Here is an 18,813-nt window from a genome sequence, read left to right on the forward strand (position 1 = left end):
GATCGCATCCGCGATCTTTGGATTATATCGAGGTGAGGTCTTGTCCATCCATTCGTCAATGTTGACATGGGCAGCTTCGGTAACATTGATCCCGTGAAGGCGATTGTACTGGCGGTAGAGAGACCGTGTGTCGTGGCGCTTCAAGAGCCAGCGGTACGCCGACTTGCTCTCGTCCATGTTGGTAGGCTGTCCCTTATACAACCCTGCTTTGAACATCTGATTGTTCTTCTCATGTATGTTGTCCAGGTTTACACCATCGGCGAGTTGTTGGAGAGCGACGGCAAAGACAGAAGGATGAAGGGGACGACGAGGGGTATGGCTGTACTCAGCGGCTTCGCAAGCAGCGTTGTGAACCGAAAGGCCACGGACTCGAAGGATACGCTGGGTGCTGGCAGCATAGGTGAGCTCGATATGAGCAGGACATTCTGTGAACGGAATAGGATTCTGACGGATCTTCGTTCCTGCTGCAGCATGGTTGTAGCCACAGTCGCTTACGCGCCACAGCTTCGCATCAGCACTTCATTCTCTATTGAAAAGAGAAGGCTGACATGCTCACCACTGGTAAAGTACTCTGCGGGTATCATTTCTATCTCCATTTGTCCAACGAACGTGCCAACGATTAGCAACAGACTCGCGAGTATCGGTGTCAAGCCCAAGGGAGGCTAACAACGCTGCCGCGTTCACCTGATCTTCTTCATTCAAGCACCGGTAGACGTTATCGAAGCCTTGGTTTTCTTCGTACAAGGCTAGTATTGTCTTCTTTTGGTGGGATGTGGGCTTTAACTCATGGATGTAGAGTTGTGAGGCAACGCTGCGGGACGAGAGACCACCCTTTTCCTTGTTTGCTTGGCTTGCAGAGACCATGATGAAGGGATCCTTTCGTGACTGGTGGTTCTTTTGTTTTGCTGGTTGAGTCATGGTTGGAAAAGCTAGTATAGCACTTTTAAAGGCTCGAGTTGGCCATGGTCCAGGATCTCAAGTGGTTTTGTTTTGGCAACATTTCTGCTGATTTTTACGATCATTTCCAAATCATTTCTGTGACCAGTGCGGACAGAAAAAATTACCTTGCTTGCTAGGTCCTTCCCACCCCCGGAATTGAAGCCGCCAAGATTGCCAAAGACAAACATGGCCAAATACTGTGGCGTAGTCTCACTACAAAGATTCTCACTCTGGACGCGTCAACGCCACTCCAGTCCAACACCGCTCTCCCGCACGATCTTACTCTCTTGAAGCAGGTCACTCCCGGGCTGCACTTATTGTGTGCATTTTGTAGCGTAGCTGCAAGTCCATCAAGGTTGACAACTGGCGGACACTGCGCTTCCCTTGTACGTAGTCCGCTTCAGTCTGCGAAGCCTAGTTTGCCACAATTACTTCGCCGCTCCTGCGTATGAACGTACTACGACCCGTCGCAATTGGGGTGACCTCTTCTGTTTGACACGTTCAACACCTTCAACATATATTTTTGATGTTGGTCTGTAGGAGATCACGTCTGTTTGCACGTACAGTGCTAGGTCGATGCAAGGGGGTGGCAGGAATAAAATAAAAAACCGGATGTAGGGGGGGAGGGGGGCCCGGAGGGCCCTTAAACGCGAACTGTCCGGACATCACGGGAGGTCCTATGGCAGCCATTTGGAGGGTTCCTGGGGCACATATATGATTATCTGTGTACACAGTGCTGATAAAACTGTGAATAGGAGATGGTTTGAGTGTAAAAAAGATGATAATGAATATTTTTAGGCTAGGTTAAGCTACGGTCGACGTCGGTCATCCCCTCCCCTAGCCTAGGCTAGGTTAAGCTACGGTCGACGTCAGTCATCCCCTCCCCTAGCCTAGGCTAGGTTAAGCTACGGTCGACGTCAGTCATCCCCTCCCCTAGCCTAGGCTAGGTTAAGCTACGGTCGACGTCAGTCATCCCCTCCCCTAGCCTAGGCTAGGTTAAGCTACGGTCGACGTCAGTCATCCCCTCCCCTAGCCTTAGGCTAGGTTACACCAACATTCGTCAAAACAATGTGTTAATACCACAATAACCCTCCGTTTTGATCTTTTATGTTGTGGGAAAGGTATTAAATAAATCATTTTTAAATCATTTAAATATTCGAGGGGGGGGAGGGGGGAGGGGGTAAGGCCTTAAACGCGGGAGGTAAGATCCGGTACAGAATTTTACGTGGGCCACCCCCTTGGGTCGATGTGCAACTTCATTAATGTTCTCAGGTGGTTCACTCCCGGGTTTACTCCCCGACTGCACGCACTATTTAGCCACTACTGTGAATGATGGCGTATCAGAATCACTGGCGGTCACGGTGATACTGTAGGTCTCACTAGGGTATGTACAAGAATAGCCGAGGAGTCTCTCGCTTGCTTTAAGTATTCCAGGTAATGTATTTTCCTTATATCTGCAGGTTAAAGAAAGGGAGCTCTTTGGGCGATGGTTAAAAGTGGAAGTGCCTCCCGTCTTGTCCGCCGAAGCCTGAGCGGGAGTCATCGAAGCCCGCGGGGTATCATGATAGTTTTGTGAGTCGGATGGCCCACCATTTGTGGGTGGCACAAAGCTCATGGTGCTAACACAGGGCGAAACACGTCAAATCAAACCCATAGCCATACCAGAAGAAGGGTCAGACAACCCATTGTCTTGTTCGTTTTGGAAGAAGGTGAGGCTTGGATAGAAGATGTTTCAAAGGGCGAAGATCTGGATACAAAACTCGACTCAGTGCCACTTTTAGGCAACTTTTAGGTGGTCGGAAGGGGAAGCTTTTTTTTGTCCCCCCACCATGCACGATGAGCACGACTCACCGAAGGGACTCGCTGTCCTCTACAACCTGTAGACCAGAGATATGACTTTATTAGGTCTCCATATGCTCTTGAATTTTGTGAAAAGACGGGTTTACCACTTCACCATGCTGAGTGAACTGCTCGACTGGTTCAGTACATTCATGCAGGCAAGATTGGACTCAATTTGAGGGAATGATGTCTAATAAAGTCACGGATGAGGGCAACACAGCATTCAGCTATGTGCAGTCATATAATATGGAGTGAGGTGTGGGTGAAATGGGGTGGTGAGCTTTCCCAACCAACTGCCTTTTCCGGACGCGCCCCGAACGCTGGCTCGCGGCACACTCCGACCAGCGCCACACTCTCGTCCAACGCGACCTCGCCGACTTGTACAAATATCCGCCGTCGTAGCACGCCACGTTGTATACAAAACATATTTGACATTATCATAAACATTTTACCGCTGGGTGTGACAATGGAAAGTGTGACTACAGACTGTCTACCAATACCTTTGCCGTTGAATGGACCTGGCTATTCTGCTTAGGCGGCTACTTCAGTTGCCGGTGACCCACGCCAACCCACAGCCCCACATCGTCGATGGTATACGACAACAACAGCCTCAGAATCGCAGCATCAGATGCATCAACATCGTCAGGACCGGCTCGGAGCTAGTCTCCTTATGCAGGCACTTCCTGACGATCGTACATCACGCATTTATACATTTTGATGCACTTGATGATAAACAACCTTGAACCTTGACGAGGCAGAAGCAAACATCGCACAACTCTCCTTGGGTCTCGGCGCCGGCACGAATGGCATTGCTCTTGAACAGTTATAAAGATCGACCCAGCCGACGTTCACCGACAGGTTCTCCAGCAAACTGCTCTCGCCCGAAGGCTGAGCGATCAACCGTCTTCACTCTCGGCTTTTCCAAATACGCCTTTGTAGACTATGGAGGGCTCAGCTGATTATGCTTACATGAACGATATGTATTCTAACATGGCTCCCTCTGGTTCTCATCCTACTACCCAAAATCGCCAGCAGCACCCCTATCATCTCCAGCAATCACCTTTCCACTATGCCTCAGACAGCTTTAATCACTCATCCTCCTCCTCATCGGCGTTTGTTGGATCTTCGCAATCTCTGCATTACCAGCCCGATCCGCTGCTCCAGTACCAATCCAGTTCTCTCTCTGGTTCACAGACCCATTCAATGGCGAGCCATGCCTACTCGCCTCCGCCCGGACAAAACATGGCGCAGGTTTCTCAGGGATCACAGCAAGGAAGCATGGACCCACAAATCCAACTCGAACTCCTCCGTGAGACACGCAGGATCAGGGAGCTCGAGCTGTCCATCGCATCGGAGAAGCGTCGCTCTGACGAAGCCATCATGCGACAACGCCAGGCCGAACTCGCCATAGCCAACTTGGGCCACCACACACACGATTTCAGTAGCGTCGATGATACGGGCTCTACCTCCTCTTTTCAACCCGACGCCTCGCTCGCAGAGTCGTGGCCCTTCGCATCGTTCCCATCATTCGACGACCATCGAGGCGGGACGTACGGTTCATCCAATCCGGACGTCTCATCTTTGGAAGCCTCTCCGAATCCCGGCCCAGTTTCCACCTCATTTCCAGATGCCGGACTACAATCGGGACATCATCATGGCCTGAATTCTTCACCAGCTCTCGAACCGTCGACCTCTTCCAACGACCAGTATCGTTCGCCACCCGTACCGGCTAGAAGCTCGAAGAAGAAGAAAGGCGTCGTACTCGAGGAACGCGAATTAAAGTGCATGAAGTGCAGCAAGGTCGTTGTCAAAGCTTTACTCCGGGGCACACGGAGTGAGCTAGACGTGCAATATCGGGCCCAGTTCCGCTGTAACGACTGCATGGTGCCCGAGGGTCAAATAGGAGCAACGTTCACTTCGAAAAAGCGCACGAACGAGATCGAAGACACGACCGCTCCCACTGTATGCATTGTTTGTACTCGAGTACAAGGTCAGGGAGGTTTCGTGTCGAAGGACAGGGAACCGCTCGCGTTCACATACGATGTAAGTCGCGATATTTAATTCGCTCTTCACTTGTGCTGACTTGATTTTTCACCTCGCGAAGGCTGTCTGCGTTCCTTGCTCGCAGAAGTACAAGCGGTGAGTAGTATATCATAGTGGTCAGTGGTCGCTCAGTGTTCAAAAGAACCCTTCATGTCAATCAGATGCTCTAACTGCGGTGGTGCGTCCTCGCGCGCGATGATCGGAAAGTGGAGGTGTAAGGAGATGTTTGAAGAAGGGCGCAAGACATGCTCTTTAAGCCATGATAAGTAAGCTACGGTCCAGTTTCTCTCGTCTGTCGTGGTTCTCAAGTTGATACGCAGACTTGGAGCGAGGGACATGGAGATGTCAGTTTGGGAGATTCCCGGCAATGTGTCTCACAAGAAAGAGTATCCAGACATGGTGCGCGCCTGCGTCAACCTATGGAAAGAGCACCAGCTTGGCAAGAATGCCACCCCCGAGGTATTTTTCTTTCCGCTTCAACATCCCAGTATCTTCTTGTCCTTTCTGACCGCCGGATTATCGACAGGTCCTAGAACACTCGCTAGAACTAAGAACTTATGATGATATTCTACAGAAAATAATCAACATGGGTCCACCGGCAAATGAACTACTCACTAAACCACCCTTGACCCCCTATCACCGCCAGTATCTTTCTCTAACGTGGGCGAAAGCGAGGAGAAGGCGAGATAAGTCGAAGCCCGAGTGGACACAGTCCACTGCGGCAGAGAAGTCGACCGCTGAGTGGTACGCCTAACTTTTGAGCATGTAGTTATTTTCTGATTCAAAGGCTGAACTATTTGAAAAAGGGTCGCATTCAATACACGAAAATCCGAGGTGTTAATGCCTGCGAACTCTGTCCTTGCTGGAGTATGGTTTTTCGAGTGGCATATCAAGAGTAAGCACGATATTTATGGTTGAACGGTGTTGTTTTGACTTGCATTATCGTCAAGATCGTACACTGCTTACAGGAACATTGACTATGTTCGGTGAGTGGCTTTGCAATGATGGCCTCTTGTCATGCGTTGTTGACCAGAACACCAAAGATCGGGGAGACGTGGATGAACGCGGCGTGTTCTCGCATACCAGCATTTTGCTCCGCACCTTCGAGGAGATAGACAAGCATAATTCAGAATTCCCAGACGACCCCTGGCTCCCCCCGGAACATCTTTGGGTAGATCGCTTTCCGATATAATATACCATCCATGAATCTCACACCAATGTCTGTCCAGGTCGCCACAAAGTCCGCTCCTAGCAGTCCGTATACCGCCTATGTGGTACCCGTTATCTGTTATTCCACTCATATCGTTGCTCTCTGCAGATCTTAGCCACCGGCTCTACGAACTTATGGAAAGACGTGCGGGTATGCTCAACTTGGACGAGTACATTTCGCGAAATCCGCGCGTCGATCCTTCTATCTTCAGCCCCGAGACTAGTCGAATTGCGACGCACTTGACACAGCGCATCTCTGGCGATCCTGCCATCAGCGTATTTGTGAAGCATCTCGGGGATAGGATCAAGGTAGAAGGAGTGGAGAACGTCATGAAGAGGGAGTTGGCGAAGATTCCGAAGAACGTAGAGGTATGAGGTTCTGGGTTGATGTAGTTATGTTGTCGATCAGATTCGCTGTTCAGCTGTCTTTGTGGTATTGCACTTGTTTTGTCTGTCATATTTATTCTGTAGTAGACTAGTCGTGTCTCATAGGCCTGCTTTAAGGGGGTTATTCTGGTAGTAAGTTTCAAGATAGTATCATATTGCTGCCTACGCACTGCGCCACCGCCACAAGCCGCTCACGAACCGAATATTCGGCCCGATCCCGGGTTAAGCGCTCGCCGTCGAGCCAGTGGCAGCCACTTCATTGCAAGTTGCAGCAGCTCACCCAACAACTCACATTACGCCTTCATCTCAAGGATATGCCGTCAATCGGTCGCTATATTCGCGGTATTCGCGCGGTGGGGATCAAGGAGTGGTGGCACCAGATGCAGGGCATCGGAGACGTGAAGGCGGGCAGATTTGTTGGAAAGGACCAGTGCGTATCCTTGTTCGAGTTTCTGTTGGCCATTCGCCTCGCTTTCTTCTGCTTGGCTTGTCTCTTATCGTTCCACATGTGGAATATGAGATATTTATGGCTGACGATACTCATGAGTGTAGAATGAGGGCTAACTCTAATATGTATAGGTTCGGGAACAGGTATTTCGAGAACTTGGACGGATTCCAGGAGGTTCCTGGTACGTGCTTTTGTTCTAACATAGCTTGCGCTTCATGCCGTTTGGGGCGTTGCCTGTATATCATGTTGGCGGGGAGGGCATAGCGATGTGTGCTGATGCTCTGAGGATCTATAGGCCGTCACCGATGGGTCGACTTCTCTCAGGTGCATCTTATCCGTGTTGGCTTCCATGACTAGGCACTCATCTGCGCTGCCGTGGTATATAGCACTACAATAATGCAACCCAGGTTCCTCCTGAGTGGCACTCCTGGCTATCTCACATTCGCATGGACCCTCCGACTGAGGACCCAGTCATGCTGAATTCATCGCCACCCTGGAAGGCAGTACGTCATGTCCTTTATATCGACAGATGTCATGAGGATATAGTAATGATGAAGTCTCTTGCACATAATTTTGTAGCCATGGATTGAGAACCTGACCGGCACAAGAGGAGCGTACAGGCCGTACAACACTGTGAAGCCAAAGATCGAGCACTGGGAGCCCAAGGCCATCCCTCGTGGTTGATTGAGTAATACGGTATCTTTTCTCTTGTGTCTGTGTAACAGCGCAATCCTACATCCATACACTGTGCATGTCCCATGAAAAGCCCGTCAAGTATATCCTCAGCAAACGGATATCATTCCATAAGTCCCCCCATACCCGATGCTTCATCCTCGCCGCGCCAACATCCCTTCCACCATCTCCGCGATACCAAGGCTGGCCGTCAACCCCGGACTCTCAATTCCCAATAAGCTAATCATCTGTCCCGCACTGCTGCCACCAGCCTTCTCCCCACCACTCGAGCGCAAGAAGTCTAAACTATGGTCCATCCTAAAGACAAAATCCTGGAAACCTCCACCTGGACCGACCAACTTCGGCCTGATCCCGACATAATCGGGCTTGAACCCTTCCTGTACTACATCAGGGAGATATTGTCGCACGGCCTCGTACATCTGTATCAGACGCGAGTCGTCGGGGACTAAGTGACGCGTCCAGAAATCTGCCGTCTCGTCATCTGATTGTGAGTCTGAGAATGCGGAGGCTGGAGGCGATATCCATTCGAGGTCTGGTCCGAAACGGACGTTGCCTTCGAGGTCGAGAGTAAGATGAGTCCCTAGAGATTGAAAGCCTGCTCCCGCCTGGCTTTTCTTCTCGGTTTTATCCTGCTTCGCAGCGGTGTCAGGACATGGGTATATAAGGTGGGAAACCCCGTCTACGCCTGGTCCTTTGTAAGATGCGTATGACCCCTTCGCATGGAACATCTGTATCATCTTCCTCTCGCCGTCTCCTAACTTGGATATCAACGAGTTTAGGACCAATGGTCCAGAAAGGCCAGACGCGTTGATCAGTGTTCGAGCGAGCATCGAATCTGTCGCGACATCTTCGGCAGAGCTTGAGGTCGCTGAGCCTTCAGCGCCAGTGACCGCTTGAACCACCCACCCAGCCTCTCTGAATTCTGATCCTGGAGAAGGTTCGTAAGGATCTACACGGACTACCCGGGTAGAGTAGGCGAGTTCGCCGCCTTCCGTCTCCATTATATCCTTCTCGAGGCTCTCCATGAAGGAGTGCGAGTCAAGAATACCTGTTGAAGGGGAGAGGAGAGCGGCTTGGATGGAAGGCGAAAGACGAGGTTCCATCGAACGGGCTTCCGAGCCGGAGATGAGCTTCGTGGGCAGGGTGATAGTATTTTCACCAGACTTCCGAGGCGAAGTCGTAGATGGGGCCCATGGCGGTGGAACAGTAAGCGAGAGGGATTGGGCCTTGGAGTGGAGGGATTCGAGATAGGGAACTTGACTCGGGTCCGAGGCGACCACAAGTTTGCCTGTTTGGCGGTAGGGGACGGAGGTCGATGGGTCGTTGCAGTAGTCGTAAAGCAGTTGACGGCCACGGAGGCAGAGTTGGGTCTTCAGGGAGTCAGGAGGGTAGTATAGACCTGGAGAGATCAGCGTAAAAATTGTGAGTCAAGGCCAGCGCATAGCGTCGCATGATATTACATGGACACTTACCGGCGTGAATCACCTCGGAGTTGCGGGAGCTATCGACAATATGGGGTAAAGACATGAGTGGCCCACAATCGAGGCGGTGAAGAGTATGTACCTGGTTTCCTCACCAACTCGAGTATGCCTCTCAAGAAGAAAGGTGGTCTTCTCCGGAAGCTTCTTGGACAGTTGTCGGGCTATCGCTAACCCGACTACACCTGCAAGGTATGTCATCCATTAATGTGGCCCAAGGTTGGCATTCGTCTAGTACGGGATTATTTACCTCCTCCTATTATAAGAAAGTCCACAGCTGTCTCAGGTGCCTACATAATGACAGAAGACGAAACTTATGTTTATGACAGAACACATGTGTAATAAGATCGGCTGCATGTATGATAGCTACTGACCTTGTATTTGAAGCGCCCCCTCGAATTGAGCGCTAGAGATAATCCACGAATTGCCATAAAGGCCTACTACACCGAGCGTTGAGTGATCATCGAAACCTCGAGCAGCCCAGCTATAAGTGAATTCTACTCACAGAAAATCACTGTTCGTTGGGTGGTGTAAGCTTCCAAAAGTCTTCGAAAGGTGTCTGTGAAGGGATATGTGGCGTCGAGGGCCCGGGTGACACGCGGCAGCACGGAGCGCACCGGAGCGGCACGGCAGTCCGTGACCAAATCGTCGAACTTGTCTTCCTCCTCCACCATCTTCGACCTCGGATCCTCGGACTTCTCTGCTACGCAGGTCTACATTGCTACCAAATTAACGCCTATAGGACATCCATCCATATGCTATTGTTCAGTTTGCTCGAGCAAAAACGCCCGAGTTTTGTTCATGAGGGTCTCAGCGTCAAGATGAAACGATTTCTTGCTTCAGCAAAGTGGATTTCCGCTGCGCATCCCTGTTGCTTCTAATGAGGACGGCCTCTGTCGCACTGCTTTTATCCATTCTACCTCTGACTCATGGTTATACTCGGGCTCCGTGGTGGTCGTGCTACCCTTATCGACGCTCAACGAGTACTTTGTAAAGTTAGACTACATGTGCCTTGCGTTGCCGAGCAGCCCCCTGATGATTTGTGCGGATCTTCGAAGGCGCCACATCCCTCATCATGTCTACAGCAAGCCACAAACCTCCACAAACGCGGACATATAGATGGAGGATTCTGACCCAATCCATGATATAAGGCTCGCCCGAGGACATCCCGCTATTCGACACCCCGAAGACCCCTTGCCCCTCTGTGTTTCCCCCGTCCGTCACTTCTACCATGACCTTCTTCCTTGTGCTCGATGTCTTGCTTGCTGTAGTTGGTGTTTATCTTGTCAAAAATATCATATCGCGCCCGTCAACCGCCCCTTATCCGCCGGGGCCCAAGGGCTTACCCTTGGTCGGGAATGCGCTAGATATGCCGACATCTCAGGAGTGGAAGACTTACGCACAATGGGGAAACCGTTGGGGTAAAGTGTTTTTACTTGTTCGTATACTGAGTCTGTGCTTACTTAGTCTTTCTGTCGCGTGCAGGTGGACTTGTTTACATCAACGTGCTCGGTCAACCCTTCATTATTGTCAACTCTTTGCAGACGGCCATAGAGATGCTTGACAAGAAGAGCTCGATATACTCTGACCGGCCCTTTTTCCGATTCAGCAGCGAGATTGTCGGATGGCTCAACACGCTTGCTCTGACACCATATGGAGATCGCTTCAGGGATTATCGACGAATGCTGCACTCCGTCATCGGGACCAGAATGGGCATTGGGAATTTCCATATTGTCGAGGAACAGGAGACGCATCGCTTCTTGCGTCGAGTGCTTCAGACGCCAGATGAGATATCAGGGCACATTCGGTGGTGGGTGTTCATCAATCGTGGCATTGTGCCTAAGCCTCTGACATGCTTTCGTACATAGGGCAGCAGGCGCGATCATCCTTCGCATTTCGCATGGCTATCCTGTGAAAGACAACGAGGATCCTTTTATCACGAATGCCGATATTGCGGTGGATCAGTTCTCTAAAAGCGCGAAGCCAGGTGCATTCTTGGTGGATTTTATCTCGTGGTGTAAGTGTCATGTCCAATATGACACTCTGAACACTTTGACCACTCAACTCATAACCCGGTGATATCAGTGAAATATGTACCAGAGTGGTTCCCTGGCACGCAGTGGAAGCAGGTAGCGAAAGCCTGGAAGAAGGATCTGAGCACGATGGCGGACGAGCCTCACGATTTCGTGAAGAATCAGATGGTAGGCTTCGCACTTTCAGCTTTCCCTCTTAGCTTTCCCTTTTGATTTTGTCTTTGATCCTATAGGCGTCAGGTGCTGCCTTACCTTCTTTTACTGCTACCCAGCTCGAACGACACTTGACTCCGGAACAAGAGTTCAATGTGAAATGGGCTGCTGCCTCTCTTTACTCGGTAGGTACATCTGCACGCCGTCATTCCCCGGTCAAAGAAAGACTGACATGAAGTATATATGATTCGTATCTCAGGGTGGCGCAGACACTGTACGTTACGATGCCTTTTGTGTCATCAGACGGGGTTCTGAACATGTTGTACCAGACCGTGTCCTCTATATACAGTTTCTTCCTAGCGATGACTCTTCACCCGGACGCGCGGAACAGGGCACAAGCAGAGATTGACGCTGTCGTTGGCCGTGACCGTCTCCCGACCTTCGCCGATAGGGAACACCTACCTTACACTGAAGCGCTTGTCCAGGAAGTTTTCAGGTTAGTCTCTCGCAACCTTCTTAGAACGGCGTCAAAGGTTAACCTTGGCCCACAGATGGCAGCCAGTGGTTCCGATGGGCGAGTCCTATTTCAGCCATCATCTCTTGACATCCTCTGATTATCCCCTCCCTGTGTATCAGGCTTGCCACACAGGCTTATCCAGGACGACGTACAAGAGGGATATATTATAAGAAAGGGCACAGTGGTCTTCACTAACATCTGGTCGGTGTACTGATATACCTGCCTGCTCAAACCCAACACTAATCAAGATGGTTATAACCGTTAGGAAATTTCTTCATGACGAGGAAACCTACCCGGATCCTATGTCATTTGATCCCGAGAGATTCTTGGGGCCGAAACCACAGATGGACCCTCGAACTGTCTGTTTTGGCTTCGGGCGGCGGTCAGTTCAGACTCCTCTACCCTATTCCCCCGCTGCTTCCGCTCAATACTTCTTCCCTTCCCTTCCCTTCCCTTCCCTTTTCAAAATACATAGTATCTGTCCAGGCCTGAACCTTGCAGATGCATCGGTGTTCATATCTTGCGCGATGACACTAGCGGTGTTCGATATCACGAAGGCAGTCGAGAACGGTGATGTCGTCGAACCAGAAGTTGAGTATACTAGCGGAACTATTAGGTGCGTGAATCCTCTCTACCCCCTCGTTTCATTTCGTCTCACGGTAGATGTTAATGATCTACATGAATGTAGCCATCCAAAGCCATTCAAGTGTTCCATCAAACCTCGTTCGGAGAAGGCGGTCACACTGATACTGTCTGATGGTCTTTTCGGTGATGTCTGAGTATATTGTCTGCTCGTCATTACCAGTAAAGAACAACGAGCCTCATCTCCCTTCCCTTCTGCTGTAATATATCCGTGTCTTCACATCTACTTTACCTAAGATATCGATCGACGCACTTCTATTCCGCCCTTTGTCCTCTCTACCTCTTATTGATGACCTCTACTTCTCCTCGGAATCAACCTCAGGCTTCAAATGATGGTTTGAATGAGCTATTACCATCATCACTGTTCGCAAGTTTTCGGCTTCGTTCCCTCTTTAACGCGGCTAGGTATGCCTAAATTTAGCTCCTCTCTTTCTTGAAAGTTACTTATCCTCACAGCGGTCCCTATCTGTGCAGGTTTCCGTCGTTCCGATCACATTGTTGCGTTCTTCGCAACTGTGAATAAGAGCTGGTGCCGTTTCTGCGCTTCGATTGCTCGCTATTTTGCCGACTCTGGGCCCAACATGCTCTGTTTTACTAAGCAGTGGCATGCAGAAAATCAACATCACAGGAAATGCAGAACGAGGTCTCTCAGACGCCGTTCATGTCCCGATGGACCCAGAATATGAAGCTTTCCATCATTCACAGCTGCAAGACTTTCGAATACCTTACTGCAAGTAAATTAGAAGAATCACCAATTTCGAGGTATATATATATTCGGTGCACCCAAGACTATGGATAGACGCTGCGAGAACATTATCCCCTCCACCTGTCCCCTTTCTCCACCCCAACTTCTTCCCCCCTTCAGTACTAGTTATGTCGACGATGGCACCCCCGGCTTTGGATAATACGTGCGTCTCCGTCACGCGGTTCCGCAGTTTCATTCATTACTGAACTTCATGCAGGATGGGTGTGATGTATGTCGGGATTGTTCTATCCGGCATGTATGTTGTCCAGTTACTCTTGCCGTGATTCTCGCTCATGGACCTCGCGTACGAACAGACTATACGGAAGTAAGACACAAGTCTAAAACGTTTGCTCCTTAACACACTGACGCCTGGCCAGTGACGTGTCTGCAGACTTGGTACTACTTCCAAGAGTACTACGCGACGGATACATTCTGGATCAAGCTTCTTGTTACTCTGTCCATTATGCCTAAACATAAGCTCGATAGTTGATGTGTACCCATAGGTCGTCATGGTTTGCTTGTTCGATACAGTTCATCAAGCCCTCATCACGCATACCGGTAAGCTTCCCAACTTTTTGCTGCAACAATCTGTCAAATAACGTAACATGGCCTCGTTTTTCATAGGATATGCATACTTGGTAAGGCTGTGACCTGATCCATGAGATCTCTTTCATCATCTATCATCAAGGTCACCAATTATTTCAACGTGGCATTCTTGGGAGAACTCGTCTGGTAGGTCTCAACGCGCCAGTGTGGCTTCTCGTGTCTGAACAATTCGTCCCTATGAAGGAGCATCCTAGTGAGTTGAACCTTCATAGATGAATTCCTGTTTTCTTACCCCGAGAGCGAGGCTGAGGTCCTCTTCAATGTACGTCATTGTCAACATCTCTAATAGCCTCAGACTGACTTGATCTGTCGCTAGGGCCTACTCGCACTACTTGTTCAAGGGTAAGCAATTGTTCATGATGTCTTGTTGAGCGGGATTGCTTACCCGCACTTGTTAGGTTCTTTGTAATGCGTATCTACAGATGTAGGCCAGCTCTTGACTATCTACATGACTATTGCTGAGGTATTGTCGGTCATAGTGAGCAACCAGAATATTTACCTCTCGGGCGGCGTGGTACGTTTAACTTCTGCCCATCGATCGTGTAAAGGCCACGCTGATGTGGCCTTGGCCAGGGCATACTTGTTTTGACGCAGTTTCGTAAGTATCCGCCCTCAGGCTTCCATTGCACTGAATGTTCTGACTCATCTATCAAACCGCACAGTACTTATCATCGGTACGTGATCTCGTTGTGATCTAGCATGTCCATAAGCTTTGTTCTAATATGCTATACATGTTTTCTCAGCTTATACGGCACAAGCGTAAGTAGGCTCACCTTTTTCTGGTCAACATAACGTTTTACGATGTACTTTTGATCCAGCTTCGAACTGAAGACTTATGTGGAACTTAACACCAAACTTCACGTACGCGCCCCACTTTCCTCTCATCGTGATTACAGGTCTTATTCATTCACAGGAACTCACATTGTCCATTAACGCGATCACGGCCGCGACTGACGTGCTAATTGCGGTTATTCTCTGCACCATGTTGCACAGCTCTCGAACGGGCTTCAAACGGTATTTGGGCCCTGTTTCAGCTCTAGCACATTTTAATAATGGCGATTTTGGCTTCAAAGCTCAGACACAATGATCACCAAGCTAGTAAGTCGTTAGGACTCTGTGCTTTTGGATGCAGATTCAATACCATGTACGCTATAGATCATCTTTACCGTGAACACGGGTTTGTTAACAAGGTACGGCGACACCATATATTGAGGCCTCTTCACTAACCCCTCGTTGATATACAGCATCGACGCTATTTGTGGCCTTGCTACGGTGATATTTTCCAGCTCTTCCGACCAGAGAGGCTGAGATCTAATATGTCTATCGTCACAGGGTGCCGCATACCCTAACACCTTCATTTATATCCTGTTTTTCTTTGCCCTTGGCCGCCGTCAGTCCTCTTGGGATACCATATCATTTCTGCCTAGCTCACGCTACCACGTCAATTTAGTCTACGCGAACTCCCTTCTCGCCAGCCTTAATGCTCGTAGGTCGGTTCGTGCCGCGTCCCAGAACGAGGACGGCGCTACATCCGTCTCGCTCCAAAGGATGGCGCTCCCGCTCGGTAGCGTATGTTGTCTCTCCCAATCCTTCGTCCCCTCATCAGGCTCATCTCACTATTCTACTCTGTTAGGTGTCGAGAACTGAGACGAACCTTGCTATCCGGATTGGAACATCGCAGCAGTCGGCTCACGACCTCGAGGCACGTCAAAACCCGATCTCTCTATACGCAGGAGGCTGACCAGGCACAATCTAGGCCGGAGACATCAAACACATGCAGGACAACGATGGTCGTTTCTGACTGTTTCTGATCCAGGATCCCTTCTCTTTCGCGTGAAAAACTCAACTTTTCCAATTGCAGTCGGCTGGACGGTTTAAGTGTGAATATTTTCCGTAGAGCATTCTTTTGGAATGTCTGGACTCGTTGCTCTGCTCTTGGAGAGGGCATGTCTTCTCTCGTTCGCCGCCCGACAATCTGAGGGACGAGTGTAGCACGTAAATCCCGCCAATGAACGAGATCGTATTGGTGATCAGAATTTTGCTTCACAGAAATCTCAATTCCGCCGATCGGTCAAAACCGAAGTCAAAAATAATATTACTTATACTGGAAGCGCTCGCCAGATGCGTTTCATGCGCAAGACTGTCTGAAGTTTAACTAGGATCGGCCAAGCTAGATGGAGGATCGACCGTACAGCAGGTTCGACTCAACCCTGCGAATTATGAAATGGTATAGCCGGTAATCAGGGTCGCGGTGGTTGTCCCTATTGATTGTTCCGAACCAGCCTGAACCATCGCTCGTGAAACAGTGTACCAGAGGCCAGGCTTCTCTCTCCACCGTTCCGTTCCTCGCTAGTCTAATCAGAACAATTTTATTATCTCCGGGCAGGATATGCCTGTACGAAGCCTGCCCCCCGCGCTTCTACGATGCTATCTGGATCCTTCAAATGTTGTGGCAGCGTGTTGGAGCGGGGCACGCTTATGCTTTTTTCTCGTTCTTCGCCCTCTCTGTTTGCCGTTGAACCCCGCTTTCCTTTGAACCTTTTATAACATGGGAGGAACAATCGCTCTGCTAGATTTTGCGCTTGCTGGTCTTGGGATATGGTTGGCAAAGAGATTACTTGCTAAGAAGCCCGCCGCTCCCTTGCCGGTACGCTGTCTTATCCGTTACATGCCCGTCATGCCACTGTTCTTGCTTGATGTCTCCATGTCTTTCCATAGCCTGGTCCGAAGCCTCTCCCAATCATAGGAAATGTCACCGATTTGCCCAAGACGCAGGAATGGTTGACTTTTGCTGGGTGGGGCAAACAGTACGGTATGTAGCATTGTGCAAAGGATCTGTTTCGTGCTCTTTCCTGATGCTGTCATTGGCGTCAACAGGGGGTATCATCTATGTCGATGCGCTGGGTCAACCTATGATGATTGTTAACGACGCGAAGATCGCCTTCGAGATGCTTGACAAGAAGAGCGCCATCTACAGCGACCGTCCTGTTCTCATCATGGCCAGTATCCTTACAGGTTGGAAGAACACCCTCGCCCTCAGTCCGTACGGGCATCGTTTCCGCGAGTACAGAAAGCATCTGTTTCGCCTCATGGGCTCCCGCGCGAACGTCGAGCCGCAGATCGACCTGATAGAGACCCAGACACATAGCTTCTTGAAGATGACTCTTGCAAAGCCCGAGGCTGTTTCAATGAACATCCGGAAGTGAGTTCAGATCAATATAGATATTATCTTAGTCTATAGCAATGCTGAGCTCATACTCAGATCTACTGGCGCTATTATTCTCTACATGGTATATGGCTATAAGGTGAAGGAGGAAACTGATGAGCTGGTCGCTCTCGTGGACCTCGCCACAGATCAATTCTCTCAAATGTCTGCTCCTGGTGCATATCTCGTTGACGTGTTTCCTGCCCGTACGTGGAAATGGTTCAACTCTTCAGACTTTCCTGGGCGTCACCATTGTACTACATCCACATAGTCCAATACATGCCAACGTTCATCACACCATTCAAACAGAGGGCGGTTGCCTGGAAAAAAACGCTCTGCGATATGGCTGATCTTCCGTTCAACTTGGTGAAGGCCAACATGGTGCGTCGTCGGACTACAATCATAAACACTGTTTACTAGCAAGCTCACAAGTAACTGCAGGCTAAGGGCACGGCAGAGTCTTCGTTCAGCTCCAACCTACTAGATTCTAAGCAACTCACCCCAGAGGAGGAGGACATAGTCAAATGGTCTGCCGCTTCTCTCTACGGTTTGTAGTCTTCCCTGGTTTTCTCGTTGTTCTCAGACACTCACAACTTTGGCCTACAGGTGGAGGAGCTGATACGGTCTGTATAATACTCGAACCAATCTGGCTATCTATTAGCTGACACCCTTCTTATTCGAAGTCTGTCTCCTCGGTATACTCTTTCTTCTTGGCCATGACGCTGTTCCCGAATGTCCAGAAGAAGGCTCAGGCCGAAATTGATGCGGTCATCGGTCACGAAAGGCTCCCTACTCATGCTGACCGTGAACGCCTCCCGTACGTCAATGCTTTGGTCACTGAAGTACTTCGGTGGAATCCTGTGGCTGTGAGTACCGCTCATTTCCTCTAGCATTGCGTGGCGGGGTTTTGACAAATATTACCATTACATCCTCAGCCTCTCGGTGAGCCGCTTCCAGAATCCTTTGGTTGCTGTGCCTGATCTCGTTCAGGCGTTCCTCATCGTGTAATGGAGGACGATATTCACGACGGTTACTTCATCCCTAAGGGCACAATAATCATTGCTAATCTCTGGTGCGTGATGTCCTCACAACACACCTCAATGTGTTTCTTCTGACGCTGTCGTGACCACATAGGAACATGCTCCATGAGCCAGAACGTTATCCAAACCCCCTGGAATTCTCACCTGAACGTTTCCTTGACCAAAATCCACAGGAAGACCCCCGTACAATGTGCTTCGGCTTTGGACGCCGCATCTGTCCAGGCCTTCAGCTCGCTGACGTCTCCGTGTGGATCTCCTGCGCTATGTCCCTTGCTGTTTTCGACATCACGAAGAAGCTGGACGAGAATGGCATTCCTATTGTGCCAGTCCCTAAGTACACCGATGGTACTATCAGGCGAGTACTGGTCTGTCTGATTGCTCGATCATTCAGACTTATAACACCATGCATCTTACAGTCACCCTGAGCCATTCAAATGCATAATCAAGCCACGTTCGACAAAGGCTGAGGAACTTATCCTCCTTGAGCACTAAATATTTCGCCTTTGAATAATCATATGTCTTCCCTTTATCATTGACTCGTTAACCCCTCCCCTCTCTTCTCTTTCCTCACCTATCATTTGACACTTCAACTTTTTGCCCTCCAAATACGTATCGCTGTGATTCTCAATGATGACCGCCATGTGAAAGGGTCGGATGTGCACATTTCTAAAGCAGATGCTTTTCGAAAAACTACGTTTCTGTACGCTATAATTCTCCACAGGTTGTCGATCTCTCAGTAATTAGCCAACATATGTTCTTTACTCAGCCGCCCATCTGGCGTTGCCAAATCATCCAAGTACCAACTTTGTTCCCCTCAATCTGTTAAGGAAGTGGGT

At 49.7% G+C, this 18,813-nt stretch overlaps 6 protein-coding genes across 6 annotated transcripts; 5 read left to right on the forward strand and 1 right to left on the reverse strand.

Moving 5' to 3' along the window:
- Positions 1 to 3,739: 3,739 nt before the first annotated feature.
- STEHIDRAFT_147899 (uncharacterized protein) lies at positions 3,740 to 6,534 on the forward strand. The gene is made up of 10 exons (XM_007305496.1): positions 3,740 to 4,821; positions 4,883 to 4,917; positions 4,983 to 5,087; positions 5,142 to 5,280; positions 5,348 to 5,565; positions 5,628 to 5,716; positions 5,772 to 5,807; positions 5,865 to 5,992; positions 6,051 to 6,075; positions 6,140 to 6,534. Exons 1-10 carry the CDS (start codon positions 3,748 to 3,750, stop codon positions 6,403 to 6,405), a joined length of 2,115 nt encoding a protein of 704 aa, XP_007305558.1. The 5' UTR covers positions 3,740 to 3,747; the 3' UTR covers positions 6,406 to 6,534.
- A 197-nt stretch (positions 6,535 to 6,731) lies between these two features.
- STEHIDRAFT_60073 (NDUFA12-domain-containing protein) lies at positions 6,732 to 7,549 on the forward strand (the record flags this gene model as incomplete). The annotated part of the gene is made up of 5 exons (XM_007305198.1): positions 6,732 to 6,847; positions 6,997 to 7,046; positions 7,161 to 7,189; positions 7,252 to 7,368; positions 7,445 to 7,549. 5 exons carry the CDS (start codon positions 6,732 to 6,734, stop codon positions 7,547 to 7,549), a joined length of 417 nt encoding a protein of 138 aa, XP_007305260.1.
- Positions 7,550 to 7,692: 143 nt separating this feature from the next.
- STEHIDRAFT_158155 (FAD dependent oxidoreductase) lies at positions 7,693 to 9,085 on the reverse strand (the record flags this gene model as incomplete). Its single annotated transcript, XM_007305497.1, has 2 exons — positions 7,693 to 8,957; positions 9,031 to 9,085. The coding sequence occupies 2 exons, from the start codon at positions 9,083 to 9,085 to the stop codon at positions 7,693 to 7,695; spliced, it is 1,320 nt and encodes a 439-aa protein (XP_007305559.1).
- A 1,182-nt stretch (positions 9,086 to 10,267) lies between these two features.
- STEHIDRAFT_140146 (cytochrome P450) lies at positions 10,268 to 12,535 on the forward strand (the record flags this gene model as incomplete). The annotated part of the gene is made up of 12 exons (XM_007305498.1): positions 10,268 to 10,457; positions 10,522 to 10,846; positions 10,905 to 11,053; positions 11,122 to 11,237; positions 11,303 to 11,407; positions 11,482 to 11,496; positions 11,552 to 11,718; positions 11,774 to 11,796; positions 11,859 to 11,940; positions 12,005 to 12,121; positions 12,215 to 12,355; positions 12,428 to 12,535. The coding sequence occupies 12 exons, from the start codon at positions 10,268 to 10,270 to the stop codon at positions 12,516 to 12,518; spliced, it is 1,521 nt and encodes a 506-aa protein (XP_007305560.1). The 3' UTR covers positions 12,519 to 12,535.
- Positions 12,536 to 13,263: 728 nt separating this feature from the next.
- Positions 13,264 to 15,473, forward strand: STEHIDRAFT_158158 (uncharacterized protein; the record flags this gene model as incomplete). Its single annotated transcript, XM_007305499.1, has 20 exons — positions 13,264 to 13,289; positions 13,344 to 13,382; positions 13,441 to 13,451; positions 13,504 to 13,574; positions 13,630 to 13,684; positions 13,945 to 13,994; positions 14,049 to 14,074; positions 14,131 to 14,156; positions 14,212 to 14,246; positions 14,306 to 14,330; positions 14,395 to 14,406; positions 14,476 to 14,491; positions 14,551 to 14,593; positions 14,646 to 14,746; positions 14,806 to 14,830; positions 14,888 to 14,922; positions 14,977 to 15,004; positions 15,065 to 15,122; positions 15,183 to 15,301; positions 15,366 to 15,473. 20 exons carry the CDS (start codon positions 13,264 to 13,266, stop codon positions 15,471 to 15,473), a joined length of 909 nt encoding a protein of 302 aa, XP_007305561.1.
- Positions 15,474 to 16,191: 718 nt separating this feature from the next.
- STEHIDRAFT_80965 (cytochrome P450) lies at positions 16,192 to 18,572 on the forward strand. The gene is made up of 12 exons (XM_007305230.1): positions 16,192 to 16,379; positions 16,451 to 16,544; positions 16,610 to 16,934; positions 16,995 to 17,143; positions 17,209 to 17,318; positions 17,379 to 17,484; positions 17,544 to 17,560; positions 17,621 to 17,803; positions 17,873 to 17,879; positions 17,928 to 18,009; positions 18,072 to 18,332; positions 18,394 to 18,572. Exons 1-12 carry the CDS (start codon positions 16,281 to 16,283, stop codon positions 18,467 to 18,469), a joined length of 1,509 nt encoding a protein of 502 aa, XP_007305292.1. The 5' UTR covers positions 16,192 to 16,280; the 3' UTR covers positions 18,470 to 18,572.
- The last annotated feature ends 241 nt before the right edge of the window (positions 18,573 to 18,813 follow it).

This window comes from Stereum hirsutum (assembly GCF_000264905.1).
Source record: "Stereum hirsutum FP-91666 SS1 unplaced genomic scaffold STEHIscaffold_9, whole genome shotgun sequence".
NCBI classification, from domain to species: Eukaryota; Fungi; Basidiomycota; class Agaricomycetes; order Russulales; family Stereaceae; genus Stereum; species Stereum hirsutum.

Excerpts from the sequence above, each read along its gene's own strand:
- STEHIDRAFT_147899 (XM_007305496.1), top strand. The coding sequence starts at position 3,748 with ATGAACGATATGTATTCTAACATGGCTCCCTCTGGTTCTCATCCTACT. Across the intron at positions 5,088-5,141 it reads TGCTCTTTAAGCCATGATAA|ACTTGGAGCGAGGGACATGG; the intron begins GTAAGCTACGGT and ends GTTGATACGCAG. Across the intron at positions 5,281-5,347 it reads GCAAGAATGCCACCCCCGAG|GTCCTAGAACACTCGCTAGA; the intron begins GTATTTTTCTTT and ends GATTATCGACAG.
- STEHIDRAFT_80965 (XM_007305230.1), top strand. The coding sequence starts at position 16,281 with ATGGGAGGAACAATCGCTCTGCTAGATTTTGCGCTTGCTGGTCTTGGG. Across the intron at positions 16,545-16,609 it reads TGGGTGGGGCAAACAGTACG|GGGGTATCATCTATGTCGAT; the intron begins GTATGTAGCATT and ends TGGCGTCAACAG. Across the intron at positions 16,935-16,994 it reads GTTTCAATGAACATCCGGAA|ATCTACTGGCGCTATTATTC; the intron begins GTGAGTTCAGAT and ends GCTCATACTCAG.